The following is a 22814-nucleotide window of genomic DNA, read 5'->3' on the forward strand; positions in this document are numbered from 1 at the left end:
AAGTATTACAAATGATATCAGAGCCTATTTAACTACAAATGTAAAACTTGAGCCATAAGATTGAAAACTGCTTTGGGCTGGGTCCTAGTTCTTATATGAAATATACTTTATTGGGCCTAGTACGAAGAGAGGCTCTTGTTGATCCAAATTATTAGCAAATCGATTTAAAGCCGTTTTATGTACCGTGCCAAAATCTTCTTATTAAATAAATAAATAAATAAATAAATAAATAAGAGGTACTACTCATCATTCCATACTACACATTTTATATATTTTAAAATTATTTTTTATTTTATTTTATTTTATTCTATGTAGCAGTTAAAGATGCCTGCATGGTGTCGAAATATACTGAGCAATAGCAACACGTATGATTTAAATTATAAAATAAAATTTAAATTTTATAAATTAAATCTTACCGTATATACAGTAAGAGGATATGTTCTCTACACTAGCTTACAAATAGGACTCTACGATATATGATCATCAAATGGCTGATCACCAGTAACTAATAATATTTTACAAATTCACACGGAAAGCTTGATTGGTAAATGGTAAAGAAAATCTGAAGGTGTAACATGCATAAACAGCTCAAATTCTCTCAACTCTTTCAAAATGAGCATAAATTTGTATACAGAAGATACTACTTTGTCTGCTAAATCACAACCGTGTGACGAGGTTACTTTCCCTCAATCATTTCCTTATCCATACAGAGAATTTGTTGATTATAGGAACTGATTTCTACGCTTGTTTACCTATGTATTCTGCAATCCGAGTCCGAGCACTACCTTTCCTGTGCAAGGCATACCAAGAAGAATATATCTCTTTCGGCGAAAGAATGAGCTCGATTTACTTCTTGCTGGTTTCTTCTATATCCAAATTGCAATGAATAGTCAATGACCCTTTTAGTTGGCTTCGATCCTTTCCTGAAAAAGAGAGAAACAAAGACAGCCAACCAATTACTTCTAATTTGATTCCAGGTAGTGGGAGTCTCCCAAGCGTTGGGTAAATCAAACCTGGGTTCAACTTCTCCCAATTTGGAATACTCTTCACATCTCCGCGATGATTCAAGCATCCACATCTACACAATTCATGAGAAGTTGCCGTGAACTGGCAATAAACTGTATGTAAGTCTCGATAAGTCTCTTCCATCCTCCCACACAACTCATCTTTGCGATCCATCTCAATAAGAACCTGTAAACAATCCAACAATCAAGCTTGGAAAAGAGGTGTGTGCGTTGGTGAGAGAGAGAGTCCATTTGGAATTGCTACCTCTGCAGCATTGTTCTTAAATGTCGGGAGAAACCGCTGCCTACAGTACTCATTAAATAGAAGAGTGCAGATAATCAGTGGAATGGTAAAACCTGAAGCCACCGATGATTCTTTGATTCCAAAGACCCCAAGAGCAATTATTTGTGATAACACCAATGAAAAAATTGTAGTGTTGTGGGCAATAGGCCAGAACTGTCCCCCACTTTCATATTTTGTAATATACACATTGAGAATCTGAAAGATATACTTGAAAATTTTAAAATGCATCTTTAATGGTATGCCTCTCTAGTCAAATGGAGAGAGAGAGAGAGAGAGAGAGAGAGAGAGAGAGAGAGAGAGAGAGAGAGTAAAACACAACATTTCAACTGATGGGAGCAGAAAAATTTCTCTAGGGAAATGAAGTAAAAAATAAGAAAAAGAATAACATATGAAACATTATACTTCCAGGTTGGAGTAGAGAGACCTAAGAGTAAATTAAACAGTCTCCTGCATCCTATCATTGCCAGTCCATATAATATATAACATCATTTACAAACATCCGACAAGCTCTGGATCCATTGCTTAGCTAAGACTTTTATCAGAATATTAAGATGCACTTACCAAACAAAAAAGAATATTAAGAAGCATTGCCCTTAATGGTATTAATTACAAAGAATCACCCCCCAAAAAAATATTTCATCCTGTTTTCACACACGGATGCATCAAAAAACTGGATAACAAAATGAGAAGCCTATTTCCTTGGCAGGTATTATGCAGAATGAAGGAGAATTCTTCTCATTAAAAACTACAGCATGTTCCAGTTTAGTACCAATCTCACATTGAACGTTTTCCAAATTCTGTGTTTGGGAATGCACACGAGCAATATATGCTTGCTGTGTAGGCGCATAAAAATAAATTATATTTCCATTCTCATCTTCCTCTTCAAGTTCCCTTGTAGTTTAGTGAATCACTTTAACCAAAGCAAACAATGGCATTAACTATGAATGCACTCCCTACTTCACCTTATCACAAACTATTTATGAATTGGTGATTCCCCACTTAATTAAATTGGATACTTTTCACTCTACGAGATACTTTAGTTAAAAAGAAGTCCTAAATATCTTAAACTACCATAAAACATTTGGATTTAAACCATGCTTTTCCATTTATGCCTCAAATGATAAATCGATATAATTATTCTTAAGATGGGGTTTAAGTTAATAAGCTCACAGCTTAAACCCAAATTCTGCATGGCATGAAAATTTAGGTTAGTAGATTTATTAGGCATGTCCATTTTTTAAAGGCATTGAATCTAACCCAGTGCGCTAGTCTTAGTACTCCACATCATTATTCTATATCACGATTTATGATAAATGTAGGTCTAACTCAGATACAGATTGATGGAAGTTGATCCATCTCTTCTTTTCTTTTTGTTAGGTTCTGCAGTCTTCCATTTTTCTCCCTCCCTTAATTAATCACTGCACCATTATCATTGCTCCAGGCTGTTCTCGGTGCAAATAACTCTCTGTTCACTATTCAACAGAGTCTGCACATTAAATAATCCTGCCAACTTCACTTCCCATAACCTTATCGACCACCTTTCCTATGTGATGGCAACCCCCATGCAGAAAATTCTCTAGGCTGTTTTGCGTCATAGGGCTTCTCTCTAAACCATAACTATGGCCCAACTTTCACTGAGCAGGCGCTACCGGATATTTTACACCGTACCTATATTTAAAAGGCCCCTTTTTCTCCTCTCTAAGAATATACTGGTTTCTGGTAATAAACATGCGATCACCTTGACAGAAGAAATCAGGTACTAAAAGAGACAAGGGTGTAAAACCAAAATCTGGTTGGAGATATACACATTAAAAATATACATAAGTTTACGACCATAATGAATGAGCATTCAAACATATTCTGTAACTACAATAGAGAATGGAAGCAGTTCTGTAGCATGGACAAGATATATGATGAAATTACAAATTAAAGGCCTTGTCTAAAACTACCCACATTCAAACTGCATATACAAACAGAAAGACTAATATTATTATTAAAGGTAACAGAGGATTCAAAGCACTCACCTGGTTTTTATACACAAGGTAAGCAAGTGCAAAGTAAATCAGCAAAAAGGGCAATATCAAGGGCGTAAGGATGGAACATGTGAAGCCAAGAAATCCAAACAGGAGGAGTCGTGGGACTTCTGTATGGTATGGAAAAGATAAAGGGCAATGGGAAAAATCATCCTTGATTCTGAGTATGAATCTTTTCACCAGGTTGCAGAAAAGAGCAAAAACTTGCACCACCTCACATGACAGACTGGCCCACCCAGATGTTAAAACATAAGTCGTGAAGAATCTAGCCTGCAACAATTTAACAACCCAATGTAAAAGGCTTTTACATTTGCCAGAAGAGAGATAAAATACTGAAAAATCTTTATTTACCCATATAAAACTCTTAGTTCTAAAGCCTACAGTCACAAATTGAAAATTGATATTGCTAAAAACTGCATAACAAATGACAAATCCAGAGACTCAAAGCATTAGACAATGTAAAATACTGCATGGAAGAAATATTCTGCCTGGAGTAGCACAATCAGATAAAGGTAAATAACAAATTAACATTGAAATCGAAGAACACTACCTGTCTCGGCACAGCTTTGGCAAGTTGTGCAGGTATGTCTTTTACACTAGAAAATACATTCAGTTGGCTGATAACAGATCCCGTAAAAACATTAACAAAAAATACATTCCAGATGGTGAAGTACAAGACTTTGCAGCACGCGCTCTTTTTCCTTCCACTACGAGAAATAGAACCCTCAACAGCTGAAAATAGCATCATGATTGGTGGGACTGTATACAAAGCTAAAATCAAAATCACGCTTGGAAGGTAACCTGTTACCAGCTGGTTCATATATTTCCTGCACCAGGGCAAAGGATAAGTTCACTTGAAAATGTGAGTGTTGCAGGGTGAATATAAAATCTACCAGCTTTTAAATCAATGCCATCTCAATTATTTCATGCACATCGCTACTCTCAAAAACTACAATGTTAACAATTCAAAGAGAAAAATTATTAGCACCAGACTAGGAGGTCAAGGGGGCGAATGATTAATAACTTCGTCAAATATCTGAAGAGTTTTAAAGGCAACCTTTCTATGCATAGAACAGATTGCACGAATTCAAAAGATAAAAACGTATTATGTTAAAAATGTTAGGTTGCCATCCAGACCTACATACAACTTAGTTCACTATGCTTGTTGCCCAGAGTAAATTATAGTTCATTGTTATATTCTAAACAAACTAGGTTATGTCATAGTGGTTCATTAAAAATTAACAAACACTCTTTTTATGAGCTTAGGCATTCCATCGTGAATCTATAGACATATGCTGTGTAGCTCCCAACAAATTAGAATTGCCTGTTTAAAAGAAAAGCCTCGGAATCTCAAATCTCCAGTTCACGAAGAGAATGTGCACTCTAACACTTCTTATAAACACAAAACACCAACATATCAACCATGCCAAAGTTACCCAGATCAAGTGAATTCTAAAACTAATAAATACAAAACAAAATCTATCATCATCATGATGCTTATCCTTTTTTCTGAGCTATCACAATATTTACTTACTTCTTTAAAAGTCCTCTCAAAAATGGAAATGTTTGCTGTAGCTGATCTAGCTGAGTTAAGCCTTGTACAAATGTTATGGGAATAAGAAACACAAGCACAAAGGCAATGGCAGCCATAAGTGTTCCTATCTTACGGATCCAGAGTTGTCTATATGGTATACAAAGGTTTGACCAATAAACATCATGAGGTTCTGGAGCCAAGTCTGTCACCCATAACATCGGATTTGAAGCTTGAAGAACCTCTGCAGTAACAGTGGCAGCATAGCGAGTTTTGAAAAAAACAAAAGCAGCTGCACACTCCTGTTTGGACGAAAAAATGCTTTAGGCTGCTGGTGACAATTTTAAAATTTAACAAGCAATTGAAAAGTAAGAGGTAATTAATTAATAGTAACCAAATCAAGATTAAAAAAAATAAAAAATAAAAAAAGAGTACTACTGAAGAATGGTTGAAAAACCCAAAAGCTATAATGAGATAAATGATATTTGCAGACAATATCATGCACACCACTGCCATAAGCCACTATCTTCTATTTAGAAGAAATTATAGGTTTAGGTAACAACTCAAACAAATACAAGACGTCTGCAGTGATGTGTACTGGTATACCATATGTGGCAATTAACCAACTGTTGAACTGCATTGAATTGAAAGCAAACAGAGCTACCATACATGTCTAGTTTGAAGAGTACCAGTACAAAGCACGTGTGCATGTCAAACCTAGGTAAATTAAATAACACTACATCTTAATGTAATCTTTTTTTATTTTTTTATTTTTTTAATGTCGGGGAACCTGTCCAACAAGGCAGGGCCGTTCGAACCCACCCCTGCAAAGTAAACCCCGGTCAAATCTCAAGGTAATCTAATTGTAAAAAGATGTGCATGATAATGAAGAGGAAATTTCCCTACATCACCACTCTCAAGCTCTATTACATATATAGGTTTCAATTACAGTAAAATGACCAACTACCATGTAACAAATTTCCCTTACCAACATATTATTTCAATCCCTAGCAACTCTTCTAACACTCCCCTCGAGTTGTAGCGTATATCACATATGCCTTGCTTAGAGCAAATGAACATGCTAGCGACCTCAATATGCTTGGTTGTTTCATAAAATGAAAATCATCCAAATAGACTCAGTACCAATGTAAGACTTTGTGAACATGTCAGCTAACTAATGGCGTAGATAATACTCCAGTATCTTTTCGATAAGTATACTTCAACCATAACCAATCTTTTCGATAAGTATGCTTGGTTCTTTCATGAAATACTAGATTTGATGCAATATGTATCAGAACAATGAGATAGGAGTAAAAAATCCAATTTCCTGGAAAAACGTGTTGCAACTATGTCAACTCACTAGCAGCAAGAGCCATTGCCCCATATTCAGCTTCAGCACTAAACTACACCACTACTGTTTGTTTTCTACTTTTCCAAGTAACCAGGTTATTGACTAAGAATGTACAATCCTCTTGTAATAGACTGTCTATTGGCGTCGACAAAACCTTCCGCTCTAAGATTTCCATTTCGTTTATATGATAACCTAATTCCAGGGGCTCTCTTTAGAGACCAAATGGAATGGGTAACAGCTTCCAAATTTGAAGTTCTAGGAGCTTCCAAAAACTGATTAATGATACTCTCAGCATATGAAATATCTCATCTGGCAAAAGTAAGACAATTCCACTTTCCTACCCAGCACAATATCTACCAGGATCTTCATACAATTCACTATCATCCTCTAGTAATTTCTGATGCTATCAATAGAAAGATCAACTAGACAAGTGCCCATAAGACGTCTCTTCTAATAGATGAAACACATACTTTCTCTGAATAAGTTAATACCTATCCGAGATCTAGCCACTTCAATACCCAAATCCTTCGAGTGAAACAATTGCCGCAAAAACTGTTTAATTAAGCAATAGCTCCTGAATCCTCTCTGGTGATAACAATATCGCCTACATATACGAAGAGCATAGGTTGCATCAGTATGGAAATGATTTATTGACATCTCCCTGACATATCTAGAGATCAAACTCCAACACCGCTTCAAAGAGTTTTGGAGGTTGCTCAATGTAAACTCCCTTATAAAATCACCATGCAGGGAAAATTTTTTGACATCTGATTGAAGTAAAGGCCAATCAAGATTAGCAGCAGGAGACAAATAGAAGAGATATTTTCAACCGGAGAGTATTCCCCATCATAATCAAATACCATATATATGGGTCCAACCTTGGCAACCAAACGAGCCTTCAGTCTTCCAATACTCATTGGGACTAAACTTAATTTTATATTGGGTTCGTGAAAGTGGATAGGTAGAATTAAAAAGTAGTTTGAATGTAATTTTTAAGGTAGTTTTTTATTGATTTTTGTAGAAGTTTTTGTTTGAATAAAATATTTTAAGGTGGTTGTTTTTTTATTGGTTTTTGTAAAAGTTCAAGAGTTTTTTACTTTGTTTGCCAGATGTTACTGGAAAATGTTCTGAAAAATGTTTGGTTTAAAGTCGAAAAATGTTTGTGAAAAATTTTGAAAAAATTATAAAAAACCACTAAACCAAACAGGGCCTTTGTTTGCCAGATGCTACTGGAACAAGCTCCTGAGTCCCATTTTGATTGAAGTTCGCAATTTCTATCTCCATGGTTTGCCTCCAACCAGATCCTGGCAAGGCATCCTCCATCCAAAAGATAGATGTAAATAAAGCAAGAAAGGGAAGGAGACAAAGAATGAGTCAAAACAAACTAGGTGATAGGATGATGCATGTTATAAGAACATTTACCTTTTCAAATCGCTATTCACAATGAGTTGAATGGACATAAGAACACTGGATACAATGACGATAAGGATGATGGTAGAGGTATATAAATTGATGGTTGAAGGCAATCGGTATAGATTTTAGTTGGAGCAGTTGAACGTGTTGTAGTTAATAACTAGAAACTGGACTTGGCAGATATAAAACTGGAAGCAGAATGGGCGAAACAACAAACTTAAAAGCAAAAAATGGGACATTGGGAAATATGAAGTAGAGCCGACAGGCTTGACATTTGGATTCATGAACCAGCATTGAACAATAGGAATGTAGCAACAATATCCCTTTTGTGTTGTAGAATGACCAAGAAACGCGCATTTTGTAGCATGCGGATCAAATAGTGGTTGCAGTCAACATTTTACAAGAGAGACAGAAGGATAGATTTCCTTCTAAGAAAGAAAACCTTCAACCTAAAGCATTCAAAACTACACCGAATGGTTTAACCACAAATATATAATGTCTAGATAATTCCCACCCAGCAACATCCCCCCTTCCCATCTAACCACTGACGCATTCAACCTAAAAAAACGAACCCTACTTACTAATATGTGTACAGATATAAGTGAACCCTCCCCCCATATTAAATTTGCTATTCCATCTGCTAACTGACCTAACCAAAAGGGCTGGCATATCCAAAAAAAAGCTGGACAGGTAGGTAGAGCAGTTCACAGTGCAAAACTGGAGATTAAATGCCTAAGAAAACAGAGAGGGAGAAGAATCCAAACATAACTTACACAGTTGGATGTGCATAAATACTAAATAATCCAGAAATCAAATATATTTAAATAAATTCATGCCAAGGTTTGTGACCTTTTCTATTTTAGCCAAATCCATATGAATGAAGCCAGATTTTCCCCTAACATTATCCATCTCACTCGAAATGATCGTAAAAGAACTTGTAGGTGCTCCACAAAGACCACGTTGCATTAAACTTGGCTTGCAGTTCTGTTCAAAAGAAGCATCCTTAAAAATCATGTACATCTTCTCTGCATCGCTCTGCAAACATTAACCATATCTTAGAGATCCAGCTAGAGATTATATGGACTCGGAAAGATTTTATCTCAAAGAATGAACTCAACCAAACTTGACTCAAAACAGCAAAATGCAACAAAGCCCCCTCTCCAACTACCACGATGAGAAATTCAAACAAAGCACCAAATACAAATGTTAGAAAGCTGTAAAGAGCCACATAGCATATGGAGTATTGAATATACTCAGCAAGCATAAAGATCAAAGACTGCACTCAGTGTCAACTTAAGATTGAATAATGAAACTTATGCCAATGGCCAAAGCGAAGTGGAACTTCATAAAGCAAAAAAGAATGCAGCACAATCAGTTTGTCCTCATATGGAAGCATATAAAATATGAATGGGGGGGTCTGGTAGGACAAGAAGATAATTGCAGAATTAACCGCGTTCATTAAACAGACAAACAGAACAACAAAGTCAATTGCAATTATCCCTGTGCAATGATGATACATGTGCCAATCAAGATATTTTAAGAAGATGGCCTTAAAAGACCAAGATAAAGGAAGATAATATATATATATATATAGCAAGAATGCAGCTTTCAATTGTCTGAATAAAATTAAATGATCAACTGACAAAAATTGTTAAAAAAAAACAAAGGATTTTCCATTCTCTTCAATCACAAAGCAACATCAAGTAATCATTTGGAGAAAAAAGAAAGTCACAGTCCAAATCACAATCCTAATCAGGTTACAAAAGATAATGATTTATAATATAAATTGCTTTTTTTTTTTTTAACGATGTGAAACCTCAACAAGGCAGAGCTATTCGAACTCACTCCTAAGGAGTAAACGCCTTGCTACATGAACTCACCCACCAGAACCATGTACCAAGTAATCCAAGGGAACTCTAGTATGGAATCAAACCCAAGATGTCTTGGTTTACAACTCATTTCGAGCTCTCCATTTGACCACAAAGTTACCCCTTGATGAGTAAAACCTAGAAAAATTCTTAAAGTAGAGAATGGGTAATCAATTATGAATCATAACAAAACATTAACTGAAACTGTCGATGCTCTCATACTAAAAGATACAAGACATGCTTGATTATTAACAAAAGAGGTAATGCACTCCCCCAGACTTGCAAAAATTTTCTCACAAGAAGGATATAAAAGGAACCCATCCAAAAAGCATTAAAAACTATGCTAGGCCGAATATAAGTGAATGCTCCGTACAGAAAAAAAGAAAAGAAAAGTAGGGGTTCCAATTTCCAGATGTTAGCATGTAAACCAGAATGAAGATTTAATAAACCAGGAGAAATTCAAATGACAGACAGATTAGGGGATTTAAAGAGTGGCTGAATATAGATAACAAATTCCTCAGTTAAAATGTATGCACACCATCAGCTTCTGAACTCTACCACACCGATACACCATTTGGTGTGACAAGTAGCTTGATGAATGATACTTAGTGAAAAAGTTTTTCACTGAATCACTGTATGTTTCTTGTGAAGACCGGGGAATAGCACGGATAAGAACTGTAAAATGACTTGGATTTGGAGGAGATCTGGTAATACGTTCTAGCCTCATCTTAGTAATGCTCTTGTACTCCTACAATTCATATGAAACAAAAGAAAAGTTAAAAATAACCTTCAAACAGAAAATCAGCTACACAAAGTAGAATGCAGATGGCTGCAACCCTTACAAAGTAAAGAAGAATACAAGCGGAGCAGGTTATGATGTATAATGCGAGACAATGAGCCCAAAGCCTGAAAAGAAAAAGAAGAAGGAAAAAAAAAAGAGAGAGAAAGAGTAACCAGTTTACAGCTGTATTTTACCAAAAAAAACTCAAACTATCAAAGGCAGTTACTATGTGACTCAAAAAAAAAAAAGTGGTTACTATGTGACCATCGAGAAACGGTAAGTAGTAAAACAGCAAGGTTTTAAGCTGCTCGAGTTGACTTCTACTCAAACCAATATTGTTTTTGAAGCAGTCTACATGCCTCAGGAAAGCATCTAAATAATTGTTGAGGAAAATAAATACAGCAGATACTTCATTAATTTAACAATGGTTTGACACATCAACAAAATATATCTCATACCACTTTGAACCTTCTTTAACATTCTCAATCGTAAAGACTTCCAGCGGTTCTGAAGGAATTTTCTTGTGACGCATTTCTTGACCATAATAATTCACCGGAAGCACAAGAAAAAAGCAAATGATGACAGCAATGGAAAAGATTCTGATGCTGTAGAAAATTAATTAGCACCAGTAAGTAAACTTGAAAAAACCACAAGTAAAATACTGTTCCTACATATATGAAAATGAGACTGAAAGTTAACTATAGAAACATGGATCAAAATAAAGACCGATTTCAGAGATATTTCATAACTGCAAAACGTATATGCACACGAAAGAGCAGATAGTTACAAAATAAACAAGAGTGCCAAGAGCATAACAGGAAAAAACTGCCACGACAACTGGAATAAAAGAATGGGCAACTACAAAATGGGGTTAATCAACAAAACAGAGGAGTTAATAAACAAAAAAACACATTTAAAACACCATGTCATTAGAAACGTGTTATGATATATGTTTCAACCATGTGGATCACATGTACAAGCTAAGTCAGCTAGAATTCCCAGTGATTTAACAATGCCTACGCTAGATTACACTTCCCTAATTTATAACCGAAAGAAGACTTGAAAGAAAAGAATGTCTGTCCTTATGAAGAAGAAAGGAAATTGGATGAACTTAAGAGCCTCTTTTTCAACACTTTTTTCCTTTAAGCCCTAACTATAGCTTCAAATGGACTAAGCTTTCCTGACTTGTATCAACTTCTACTTCTTAACTAAGTGTTTTCTCCTGTACACGCCCCATGTACTTAGGCTATGCCTACTAATTATTACCTATAAAGTTTCTGTTTGCCTCTCCAAATAAAGAAGAAGAAGAAGATATGCACCAAAGATAAACAGGCTCTTGATCCCAGCTTCGTCATCTTAAGCACTTGTGCAGTATCAATAAGGGAAGCGTAGAACTTAACAGACATTAATTAAAAAAAACAAATCGATACAATGGTGGCATGTCCACAAAAAGTACAAGAATATGATCTCACTCAGAAAGTTTCACAACAAAAGAGAGATGAAAAGTACAGGATAACAATAATCCATGCCAAACCATCAAACAAAACCAACTATAGCTATCTTTTTCAAAAAATCCACCATCAAAAACTGGCATAATCTTCATTGTTTTAGTAACCAGCATATTATAAGGCACAGGCATGGATCTATCAGCTTTACGGTCAACAAGTTTTAAGGAGTAAGTAATCACCTGAAAACAACTATCCTAAGAAAAACCACAGCATCCATGCCACCAGTGCCATATATCTCTTCTTCAGATGTTTCCCATGCTTTCACTATCCAACTAGGGGAAGGAACAAACCTCTCGAAGCAGAAAGGATCACTACGTCTTGAGCACACTGGAGCAAGCCGTCGTCCAAAGTACACACTTACATTGCTTGGTTGTTTTCTCAATATGGAATATAACGATAAAAGGACCAAACACACCCCTGTATTGATTCCTGCAGAAGTTAAAAGAGCGGAAATGTTCATCTCCGCCTACTATATTTGCTAGTGTCAAGCATACTAGAATCCAAGAAGATAGACATAGGATCTCCAGATTGTTTCCATAAACTGCCAGGAAAAAATCAAAGATATTAACATCACTTCTACCTTAAACATGAGCGAGCGCATACGAAAGTAGAGTATGGAACTAACACAAGCAACGGCGTTAAAAAAATAATTAACTGCAAGGTAAAAATTAAAAAAAATAGTAGCGATAACTTGACATTTACAGAAGCACCAGAGACAGAGAGAGAGTTAGCAACTATAGAAAGCATTTAGGGAGGAAGATGCCCACCCATATATTGCATGTTACAATGATTTTGAACATGCAGGCACGTGGAAATGGTATAAGTAATTTTATGTGGCAGTAATTCCAATAATAAAATAGGACAAATTTTACAAGCCATGGCAATAAGTCAACGAGCTCAATCAGAATCGCACTGGCATTATTGCACAAGATACAGCATAATGCTAAATGTCTAAAGAAATTTTTAAAATTTGATCGGATTTAGAGCAAAACAAAGTACAACACTTCGTCCTTGGTGCTAACCTACTCAAAAGATGGCTTTTCTATGCATTATTTTTCTGCAGAATCATGATTTAATCATTTCATCGTCTAAAATTGAAAAACTGCACATTGCAATTTTTTTTTTTTTTTCCTGGAATTGCAGGTTAGAAACTCAACCCATTGCTATATTTAAAACCAAGAATCATGAAAGCGAAGTAGAATACAAGCAAAAACCGTAAAACTAACCATAAAGAAACCCAGGGAGAATTTAAATAAGACTTTGAGAACAACTGTATAAATATCACACAATCTCACAGATGCACGTGCACAGATATACAAAAAAGTGGTAGAGCGCAATAAATTAAAGATATAAAACGAAAATAGGGTACCCTCAGAAGAACTCGTCGGCTATGAGAGTAATGCCGAGCGATCGGATTCCTGAAAAGTAAAAACTCGAGGTGCACCGAACGGTCTCCTAAGAAGCATAGATAAATCGAAGAAACGAAAACTCCAATCCAGTCAAAACTTGTACGCCATTGAGGCGCTTTGCGTCGACTTCACAGAAACAGGAATTGGGTTTGATTGGAAGGGAAAGAAAGGAAACCCAAAAACCTAGATTGATTCGAAAAGAGAAGGAAAAAAAAAAGGAACTAAAAAAGCCGCTGATCTTTCGCAACGGCATGCAATAATGTCTTTATGGAGAATCGCAAAAATTCGTGACAACGTCACGTCCTGTGCTAGTAACTGAATGAGAAACCAAAAGCATCGCGGAACTAGGAAGTTAGGAACCGCCATATGGCAAAAAGCGGGAGAACGGTCCAAATCGGAAAGTCATTTAACCGCTCAACCGCCTTCCTGTAGGAGACAGCGAGAGGGAGACGCACACACAGCGGGGTGAATTTTCCAAATAATATCACCCTACATCCCAGTTTACCATATTAAGATGCGCTCGAGTTCCTGAATTCTTACGTGAGTATTGGGCCTACGCTATCTAAAGATAAGACTGGGCCTACTGATAATTGAACGGGTCCAGGTAAGGAATCCGACCCATAGGAAGCCCAAAAAAAATACAACCTCAAAAATATCTCACCTTCATCAGTCTGTCTTGTCTATCCCTATCCACGACCAGAAAAGAAAAGACAGGTCTATTGGAAAAAACTAATGAATGTGCAAAAAGCTGGATGTGTAGCATCATCCATTTGGATGAAGGTGTGGTCTAGGACATTGGAAACTGTAACTTTCGCTTTGAGGGAGAGATTTTCTGGTTTTAGTGCCCCATGCCCCAGTTAAATGCATGTTGTCTTCATAAAGTAGAAGAAAAAGGTCTATGCAGTTTCAAAAGAGAAATAAGTGGATTCTAGTTGAACCACTGGGTAGTATGAGAAGCAAATATCATTAATAATTTCGGTTTCCAAAGACAAGCATAACAACTTGGAAATAAGTATCAATTGAATGAATTCTATTCTCAAGTCAGTATTTAGAACATATTCGATAAAATATTTATATGTATAATTTGATTTAAAAGATAAATTTTAAAATTTAAATATTAAGTAATCATGTGAATCGATTGAATTGCTCAATTTTTTTTATATAATATATATATATATATATACAGGTCAAGTGTACATGTTATTCCCGTGTGTTATAAAATAACCATCTTTGTAGTTACAAAAGGTTTAATGTTATTATGATATAATAATCAATAGTTTTATTTTATATAACTATTCTGTTTGCACTGAAGATAAACCCTCTATTTTCTCTCTCATACGCTCTGCCTTTTAAACGGCCGATATGTACAGAATGAATCAATTAGGGTTTACACTGTATAGCTTATATATATATATATATATATGTTACAAGAGATGCCAACACGTGTAAGCAATCCAGCAGCTCAACTCATAAACCTCCTGAAGGAAGCACAGGCTTCTTATGTGATTTAATCAGCTCAGTATTAATCAACTTCAACGATCAAGATTTGACCATTTGTTCATCATCCTTTAATCAAACGCTTCAAGAGAGCACATTAGTAGATTAAATAAAACGTAACAAATAAATATATTGACATACATATTACACATCTCCACCTTGGCAAAACATTTATTTGCCAAAAGATTTTTAAAATAATCCTTATCATTGGCTCATTCATGCATTGTCCCTCTAAAAGGGACCAACTCTAGACTCCATACCTACTAAGTTCAGACAGTGTCTGAACTTGGACCAAGAGACTGACTTGATCATCATATTTGAGGGGTTATCCTCAGTTGAGACCTTTTCCACACCTACTATTTTAGATTTTATAACATCCCTTACAAAGTGAAGCTTCACATCAATATGTTTTGATCTTTCATGAAAAACTTGATTTTTAGTTAAGTCCAGTGTGCTTTGATTATCACAGTGAACTGTGATATTACCATTGAAAATATTTAACTCACTAGCAATACCTTTTAGCCATATGGCCTCTTTAATGGCTTCTGTCAATGCTATATATTCAGCTTTTGTGGTGGACAAAGCCCACAGATTATAGGTGTGATTTCCAACTAATAGCTCCCCCAAAAGCAGTAAACACATAACCAGTTAGTGACTTCCTAGTGTCTATGCTTCCTACGAAATCAGAGTCTACAAATCCAGCCAATTCACAACCCTTTACAACATTTTTTTCAAAACTAAGACCCAAGTTAGTAGTGCCTCCTAGGTACCTTAACACTCATTTGATAGCTTGCCAATGAGGTTTTCTAGGGTTATCCATAAACCTACTAACTATACTAACTGCATAGGTCAGATCAGGCCTGGAACAAACCATCGCATACATTATACTTCCAACCATGCTAGCATAAGGGATTTGTTACAAAAAACTGATATCTAAGTCTGTTTTAGGGGCATGATCTGAGGACAATTTGAAATGCTGTCCTAAGGGTGTAATTATAGGTTTTACATGTTCCATACCAAATCTATTTAGAATTTTAGAAATATAATTTTTCTGAAATAAATATAGCATTCTAGCACTTCTATCTCTTTTAATTTCCATTCCTAAAATTTTCTTAGTAGGGCCCAGTTCTTTCATTTCAAATTCTGATTTCAGCATGCTTTTGACTTGATTAATCAAAATAGTGTCTTTACAAGCTATTAACATATCATCAACATACAAAAGGAGATAAACACATATTCCTTTTTCTTCCTTGTAATAGACACAACTATCATAATAGCTTCTTTTAAAATTATTGTTAATCATGTGTGTATCAAATCTTTTATACCACTACCTAGGTGATTGTTTAAGACCATATAAAGATTTTTTAAGTAGACACGCTTGATTACTTTTAATTTTATTAGTAAGACCTTCAGGAGGCTGCATATAAATTTCTTCCTCAAGTTCTCCATGCAAAAAAGCAGTTTTAACATCTAATTGTTCTAAATGCAGATTTTCAAAAGTTGTATAAGCTAACAGTAGCCTAATTGAGCTATGTTTAACCACTGGAGAGAAGATTTCATTGAAATCAACTCCTTCTCTCTGTGAAAACCCTTTGGCTATAAGTCTAGCCTTATACCTAGTCCCTTCTACCCCTGGTATGCCTTCCTTTTTCTTATAGATCCATTTGGATCCTATAAGTTTTACCCCCTTAGGTTTAGGTACTAAAACGCAGGTTTTATTTTTATTAAGAGATTCAATTTCCTCCTGCATAGCAAGAACCCATTTTGAGGAATCATTGCTATTTACTGCCTCTTTATAGGTCCTAGGTTCTTGGTAGACCATTTCATCAGATACAATTAGGGCAAACATAGTGAGATCTGCCTACCCATACCTTATAGGTGGTTTTATAACTCTTTTTTTCCTATCTCTTACTAGGTTATAGGAGTTAGCACCATCTAGATCTTTGTCCCCTGAGTCTTCTTCCTCAAGTTTGCTACTTTCCCTAATTTCAGGTTCAGATTGGGCACTTTCTTGCTCCACCTCAATCTGAGATCCACTTGGAGACTGGTCAGTTTTAGGATCACCCTTTTTCTCCTGTACCTGAGCCATTTGTGACTCATTCAAGGTCACATCCCTGCTCACAATGCAGTTATACCTACCAGGTCCATTTACCCAAAGTTTGTAACCCTTAACCCCTTCAGGATACCCTATGAATATGCACTTGAGTGCCCTAGGTTCCAACTTGTCAGTTTTTGAGTGTGCATAAGCAACACACCCAAAGATTCTTAAGTAGTCATAGCTGGGAGGTTTTCCAGACCACAACTCATGTGGTGTTTTAAACTCTATGGTAGATGATGGACATCTATTTATGATATTTACAACGGTAGTGGCAGCCTCTGCCCAGAATGTTTTGGGCAGCCCTGAGTTTGACAACATACATCTTGCCCTTTCTAAGATAGTTATGTTCATTCTTTCAGTTAAGCCATTTTGTTGGGGTGTTTCCCTCACTGTCTTATGCCTAAGAATTCCTTCTTTTTGATAATATATATTAAACTCATTTGACAGAAATTCTAGACCATTATCAGTCCTGAGAATCTTGAGTTTTCTACCTACTTGGTTTTCTACTAGAGTCTTCCACTCCTTAAATTTTTCAAAGGTGTCCCTCTTATTTTTAAAGATGTATATCCAGACATTTCTAGAGTAATCATCCACTAAAGAGAGAAAATAACTCCCTCCACTGTATGAATTCACTCTTACTGGTCACTATAGATCTGAATGAACATAATCTAGGGTTTGTTTAGTGTTGTGGGTTGCTGACTTAAAACTAACCCTCTTTGCCTTTCCATAAATACAATATTCATAGAAAGGTAAGTTGCCTAGGTTTTTATCACTTAGCCATCCTTGTTTTTGAAGTTCTAAGAGTCCCCCTTGACTTACATGTCCAAGCCTCCTATGTTATAGTACAGCTTTGTTTTCTACTATGTTCTGAGCTGGAAATGCTTCCCCAACTACTGTTTTCCCAAGTAGTGTATACAATTCATTTTTAATTACTCCTTTCATAATGACTAGAGAGCCTTTAGTAACTCTAAGAACCTCTGTCTCAGATTTGAAGATGTATCCTGCCAAATCAAGCATGCCAAGAGAAATTAAATTTCTCTTTAGTTCAGGTATGTACCTAACCTGTAACAGCCCGCTAGAAATTTAATTGTGAAATTTCTATTAGCTTTAGAAATCTCGTGAAGACCTCATAAGTTTTCACGAATCGACTAATCGCATAAGTTTTAGCCTGTCAACATAATTAGTGTTATCACTCACTTTGGTGCCAGAAATGCGATTTTAATTATTTGAGATAGTTACAAGTGTCAGAATACATTATAGTCTACACTACTATGCTTAATTGAATATTTAGGATTTTTCAGTACTAAGTTTATTACGTTTATTTTTGGAGTGAATAGTAACCTCGGTAAACGTACTAAGCTCAGTGTTTTCAAAATCACAGCGTGTAATGTCTAAATTAGGTTAGCGAAATTTTATTTGGACACTTGGCAAGATCTTAACCACACATAATTAATAGTATTAGATACTTGGCACAAAAAGAAACCATTAGATGGAATTGTGAAGGAAAATCAAGGTGTGAGATCATGACACCTAAGCAAAATCTTTTTCATCTGATCAACCAAATTGAGGCCCACTAAGGCCCACGAATTTGGCCACCTTGGCAAGGCTTCTTGGAGAAGTTTCCTCCCCCACTTGGCAGATCATTCATTGCCACAAGCTGCACTCAATAGTATGGAGGAACCCACCCCATCAAGCACCATGCCCCATAGCTTTTGTCCTTTGCCCCCCACTATCCTTCACTTCATGTCACACGTATACCTCCACTCAATGATCATTAAGGTCCAAATAATTCCCCTACAGAAGTCTTGAGTCGTGCAAGACACTTTTACTTCACTTTAATAATTTCTTCATCCTGTTCTTAGAGAGAAACGCAAAAGAGCTCTCGGACAGATTTATGGGTCTTTTTGCGTGGAGATTTTCAACCATTTTTCCTCGTGATCGCACTTGAAGTTTTATAAGAAACGCGGAGATCGAGGTAAGTTAGCTTTTAACTTACTAGCAGTTTACTGTGTATGTGTGCTAAGTAAAGGAATTACAGTGTATGTATGTATGTTATCATATATGTCATGCCATGCCAAGTTATCACGTAATTGTCTATTATACAGAATTTATTCTGTCATCAATTTTTATCTGTTACATAATATATTCTGTCATGTATTACTGTACATTACAAGTATGTCATGTTAAATATGTTGTCTATTATATGTTATGTTATGTTACGAAATATTTCTATCTCAAGTTGGTCATGTATTTCAAGTTATGTTCAAGTCACGTTATGTTACGTCAGGGCTTCAGTCATTTCGTATTCCAGTCACGTTTCATCTTGATTACTTATGTATGGGGTCACAGCAATTGTGATATATACACTAGGTGAGACACAGCAATTGTGACACGTAGAATACATGGAGCCACAACAACTGTGGAGTATGTATTTAAGCAGTTAAAGAATAAGTTTCCGTAGAATACATGGGGCCACAACAACTGTGGAGTATGTATTTACACGTAGAATACATGGGGCCACAACAACTGTGGAGTATGTATTTTTCATGTTAAGTCAAGTTTCCGTAGAATACATGGGGCCACAACAACTGTGGAGTATGTATTTACACGTAGAATACATGGGGCCACAACAACTGTGGAGTATGTATTTTTCATGTTAAGTCAAGTTTCCGTAGAATACATGGAGCCACAACAACTGTGGAGTATGTATTTACACGTAGAATACATGGAGCCACAACAACTGTGGAGTATGTATTTTTCATGTTAAGTCAAGTTTCCGTAGAATACATGGGGCCACAACAACTGTGGAGTATGTATTTACACGTAGAATACATGGGACCACAACAACTGTGGAGTATGTATTTTTCATGTTAAGTCAAGTTTCCGTAAAATACTTGGGGCCACAACAACTGTGGAGTATATATTTACACGTAGAATACATGGGGCCACAACAACTGTGGAGTATGTATTTTTCATGTTAAGTCAAGTTTGTGTAGAATACATGGGGCCACAACAACTGTGGAGTATGTATTTACACGTAAAATACATGGGACCACAACAACTGTGGAGTATGTATTTTTCATGTTAAGTCAAGTTTCAGATCAACTTCATGTCAAGTCAAGTTCAGTTCATGTTTCAATTTAAGTTATGTCAATTATGCTATGTTGTACGCCAAGTTATGCTTTAATTACTTATGAATTTGATTATGCAATTATGCTTTTACTGTCGTTCATGCATCATTAGCTTGTGTGGAATTTTTTTGTTAACTTACTGAGATTTGTAATCAAATCTCACTTTGGTAGCCCCAACTACCATTCCCCCCAAATGGTAGATCTTGTTACAGAACCTGAAGGAGAATCAGGAGCTGATCAACTAGACACAGTTGACTAAGCGACGGTGCGACGTCAATGTTAATATAGTAGTTAACGTAAATTACTACTTGTATAATGGAGTTGCATCTCTAGTACTTTTTGGATCATAACCATTTTGGACTAGTGTTGTGATCTATTCAATGGATCTTTACGTATGAAGTATGTTTTAAGCATTTGGGATATTTTCAATTTGGTGCATAGTATTGCTAAAAAAAAAAAAAAATATCCGCTGCGAATATGACATAATGTTAAATGCATATTAGGAATATTGCATCTTATATGTCATGAACGGGGGCAGGTAACCTTGTATTGCATGTCTCGATGCTTCAAATGTCCGTCCGATCCCAAACGGAATTTGGGGGCGTCACATAACCTCCCTCAAAACCTTTTCAATCCCATCATGCATTTTGAGTCTCACTGACCCTATTCCCATGATTTTACAGGACTTATTATTTCCTAGAATTACCTGCCCCCCATCCAACTTAGTGAATGTCTCAAACCACTCTCTAATTGGACACATGTGAAAGGAATAACCAGAGTCCATTATCCACTCTATTTTTGAGTCAACTCACTCACTGTTAGTACCTCAGCACTCTCATACCCCTCTAAGACCACAGAGGCATCCCCTATCTCTTTGGTCTTATTCCCAATGTTAGGTTTTCCTATCTAGGCAATCTTTTTTAAAATGCCATTCCTTGTGACAGTGAAAACATTTAAACTGTTTTCCCTTAGACTTAGACCTATGTTTCTTATTCTCATATTTGCCTTTCTTCTCTCCTTTTTCTGTTCTACCCCTTATAGACAAGCCTTCTCCATGATTTTGTTTGGTGTCTCCTCTATGTTGTAGTTCCCTAGTGTGAAGTACTGATTGTACTTCATCAAGAGTTAGAGAATCTCTACCATACATCATGGTTTCTTTTAGACTTAGGTATGAAGAGTCCAAAGAACTCATCAGAAGAATGGCTTGATCCTTATCCTCCACCTTAATGTCTATGTTTGCTAAGTCTAAAATAATCTTGTTGAACTCATCAAGGTGCTGTCCTATTGGTGTTCTAGGGGCCATCTTAAAAGTATACAATTTAGTTTTCTTGTGTATTCTGTTAGCTAGGCATTTGGTCATGTACAAGTTTTTAATTTTAGCCATATGCCTGTAGCAGTGTCCTTACTGGCCACCTCTCTTAGGACTTTATCCCCAAGAGAAAGGATTAGGGCACTGTGGGCCTTCTGGGGAATGTTCTTATAGACAATCCCATTTTCTTCCTCTTTTGAGGAAGAACCATTTTGTTTCTCACCAAAAAGGGCACCCTGCAGTCCATGTTGGACTAGCAGTGCCCTCATTTTAATTCTCCATAAGCTAAAATCGTTATCCCTATTAAACTTCTCTATATCAAACCTCATGGTTCCCATAAAACCTAGCTCTGATACTAGTTATTATAAAATAACCCTCTTTGTAGTTACAAAAGGTTTAATGTTATTATGATATAATAATCAATAGTTTTATTTTATATAACTATTTTGTTTGCACTGAAGATAAACCCTCTGTTTTCTCTCTCATACGCTCTGCCTCTCAAACGGCCGATATGTACAGAATGAATCAATTAGGGTTTACACCGTATAGCTTTTATATATATATATATATATATATATGTTACAATAGATGCCAACATGTGTAAGCAATCCATCGGCTTAACTCATAAACCTCCTTAAGGAAGCACGGGCTTCTTACGTGATTTAATCAGCTCAGTATTAATCAACTTCAACGATCTAGATTTGGTCATTTGTTCATCATCTTTTAATCAAATGCTTCAAGAGAGCACATTAGTAGATTAAATAAAACGTAACAGATAAATGTATTGACATACATATTACACCATGATTGAGTTTTTTGTAATTACTATAATATTATTTGTGAAATTGTTTCACAAAACTTTAAAAAAAAATGAGAATTTTGGAAATAGATCGGCTGATAGGTAATCCAGTCTAGTAATCTCTCGAAAAGTGTTATAGCTACAAAAAGATCTCAAGAAAGTAAACTACAAATTGATATGATTTCATTTGATTCGTTAGATCTACATTACAATAAAAATAGTTTTACAATCTTACGTATCACATCAAATCATATCAGTTTATAAATTTACTTTTGTAAAATCTCTACGTAGCTAAACTAGTATTTCTCATTTCTATGCATCATGGAGACCGGTGGTAGTTGCAGTAGCAAACCGGCCAAAGTCATGTGTTATTACTTCCACGATTTGGTTTCCTTATTTATTTATTAAATATCGGTCAGGTCTATCCAAATGTTTAAAATTTGGCAAGAGGAATATTACACGTCGATTTTATGGCTGAATATTGTATGAAGAAATCCATAACTTAGGCGAGCAATTAATTCTTTCACAACCAGAACAAATGGATAGTAGTGTTGACATTTTATCCACAATATTATAGACTTCATCATCGTGGATACGGACCAAATAACACTGCACTAAAACAACTTGAACATTACGGTTAGCGCTCCTATTAGTTGATAATGATCTCACCACCTTTGAAAAGTGTACCCATTTGAGGAGGGAACTAATTAAAAGACAGATTTGACTTATGTCAAAAAAAAAAACATATATACATATATATAAATATATATCTATAGTT

The 22814-nt window shown here is 35.8% G+C and overlaps 1 protein-coding gene across 5 annotated transcripts; it reads right to left on the reverse strand.

The window, feature by feature from the left end:
• Positions 1 to 371: 371 nt before the first annotated feature.
• Positions 372 to 13691, reverse strand: LOC122317219 (CSC1-like protein RXW8). 5 transcript variants are annotated; one of them, XM_043134187.1, is made up of 12 exons: positions 13163 to 13690; positions 11973 to 12334; positions 10744 to 10890; positions 10347 to 10410; positions 10043 to 10252; positions 8486 to 8671; positions 4876 to 5174; positions 3892 to 4168; positions 3333 to 3611; positions 1270 to 1503; positions 1014 to 1191; positions 372 to 923 (listed from the first exon to the last, which is right to left on the reverse strand). In XM_043134187.1, the coding sequence occupies exons 2-12, from the start codon at positions 12251 to 12253 to the stop codon at positions 847 to 849; spliced, it is 2232 nt and encodes a 743-aa protein (XP_042990121.1). In that variant the 5' UTR covers positions 12254 to 12334; positions 13163 to 13690; the 3' UTR covers positions 372 to 846. The 5 variants fall into 5 exon arrangements, with proteins under 5 accessions (XP_042990121.1, XP_042990123.1, XP_042990119.1 ...); XM_043134189.1 differs by having other exon boundaries at positions 372 to 1191; positions 11973 to 12222; XM_043134185.1 differs by having other exon boundaries at positions 372 to 1191.
• Between the last annotated feature and the right edge of the window lie 9123 nt (positions 13692 to 22814).

Source organism: Carya illinoinensis, chromosome 7 (assembly GCF_018687715.1).
Source record: "Carya illinoinensis cultivar Pawnee chromosome 7, C.illinoinensisPawnee_v1, whole genome shotgun sequence".
Lineage (NCBI taxonomy): Eukaryota > Viridiplantae > Streptophyta > Magnoliopsida > Fagales > Juglandaceae > Carya > Carya illinoinensis.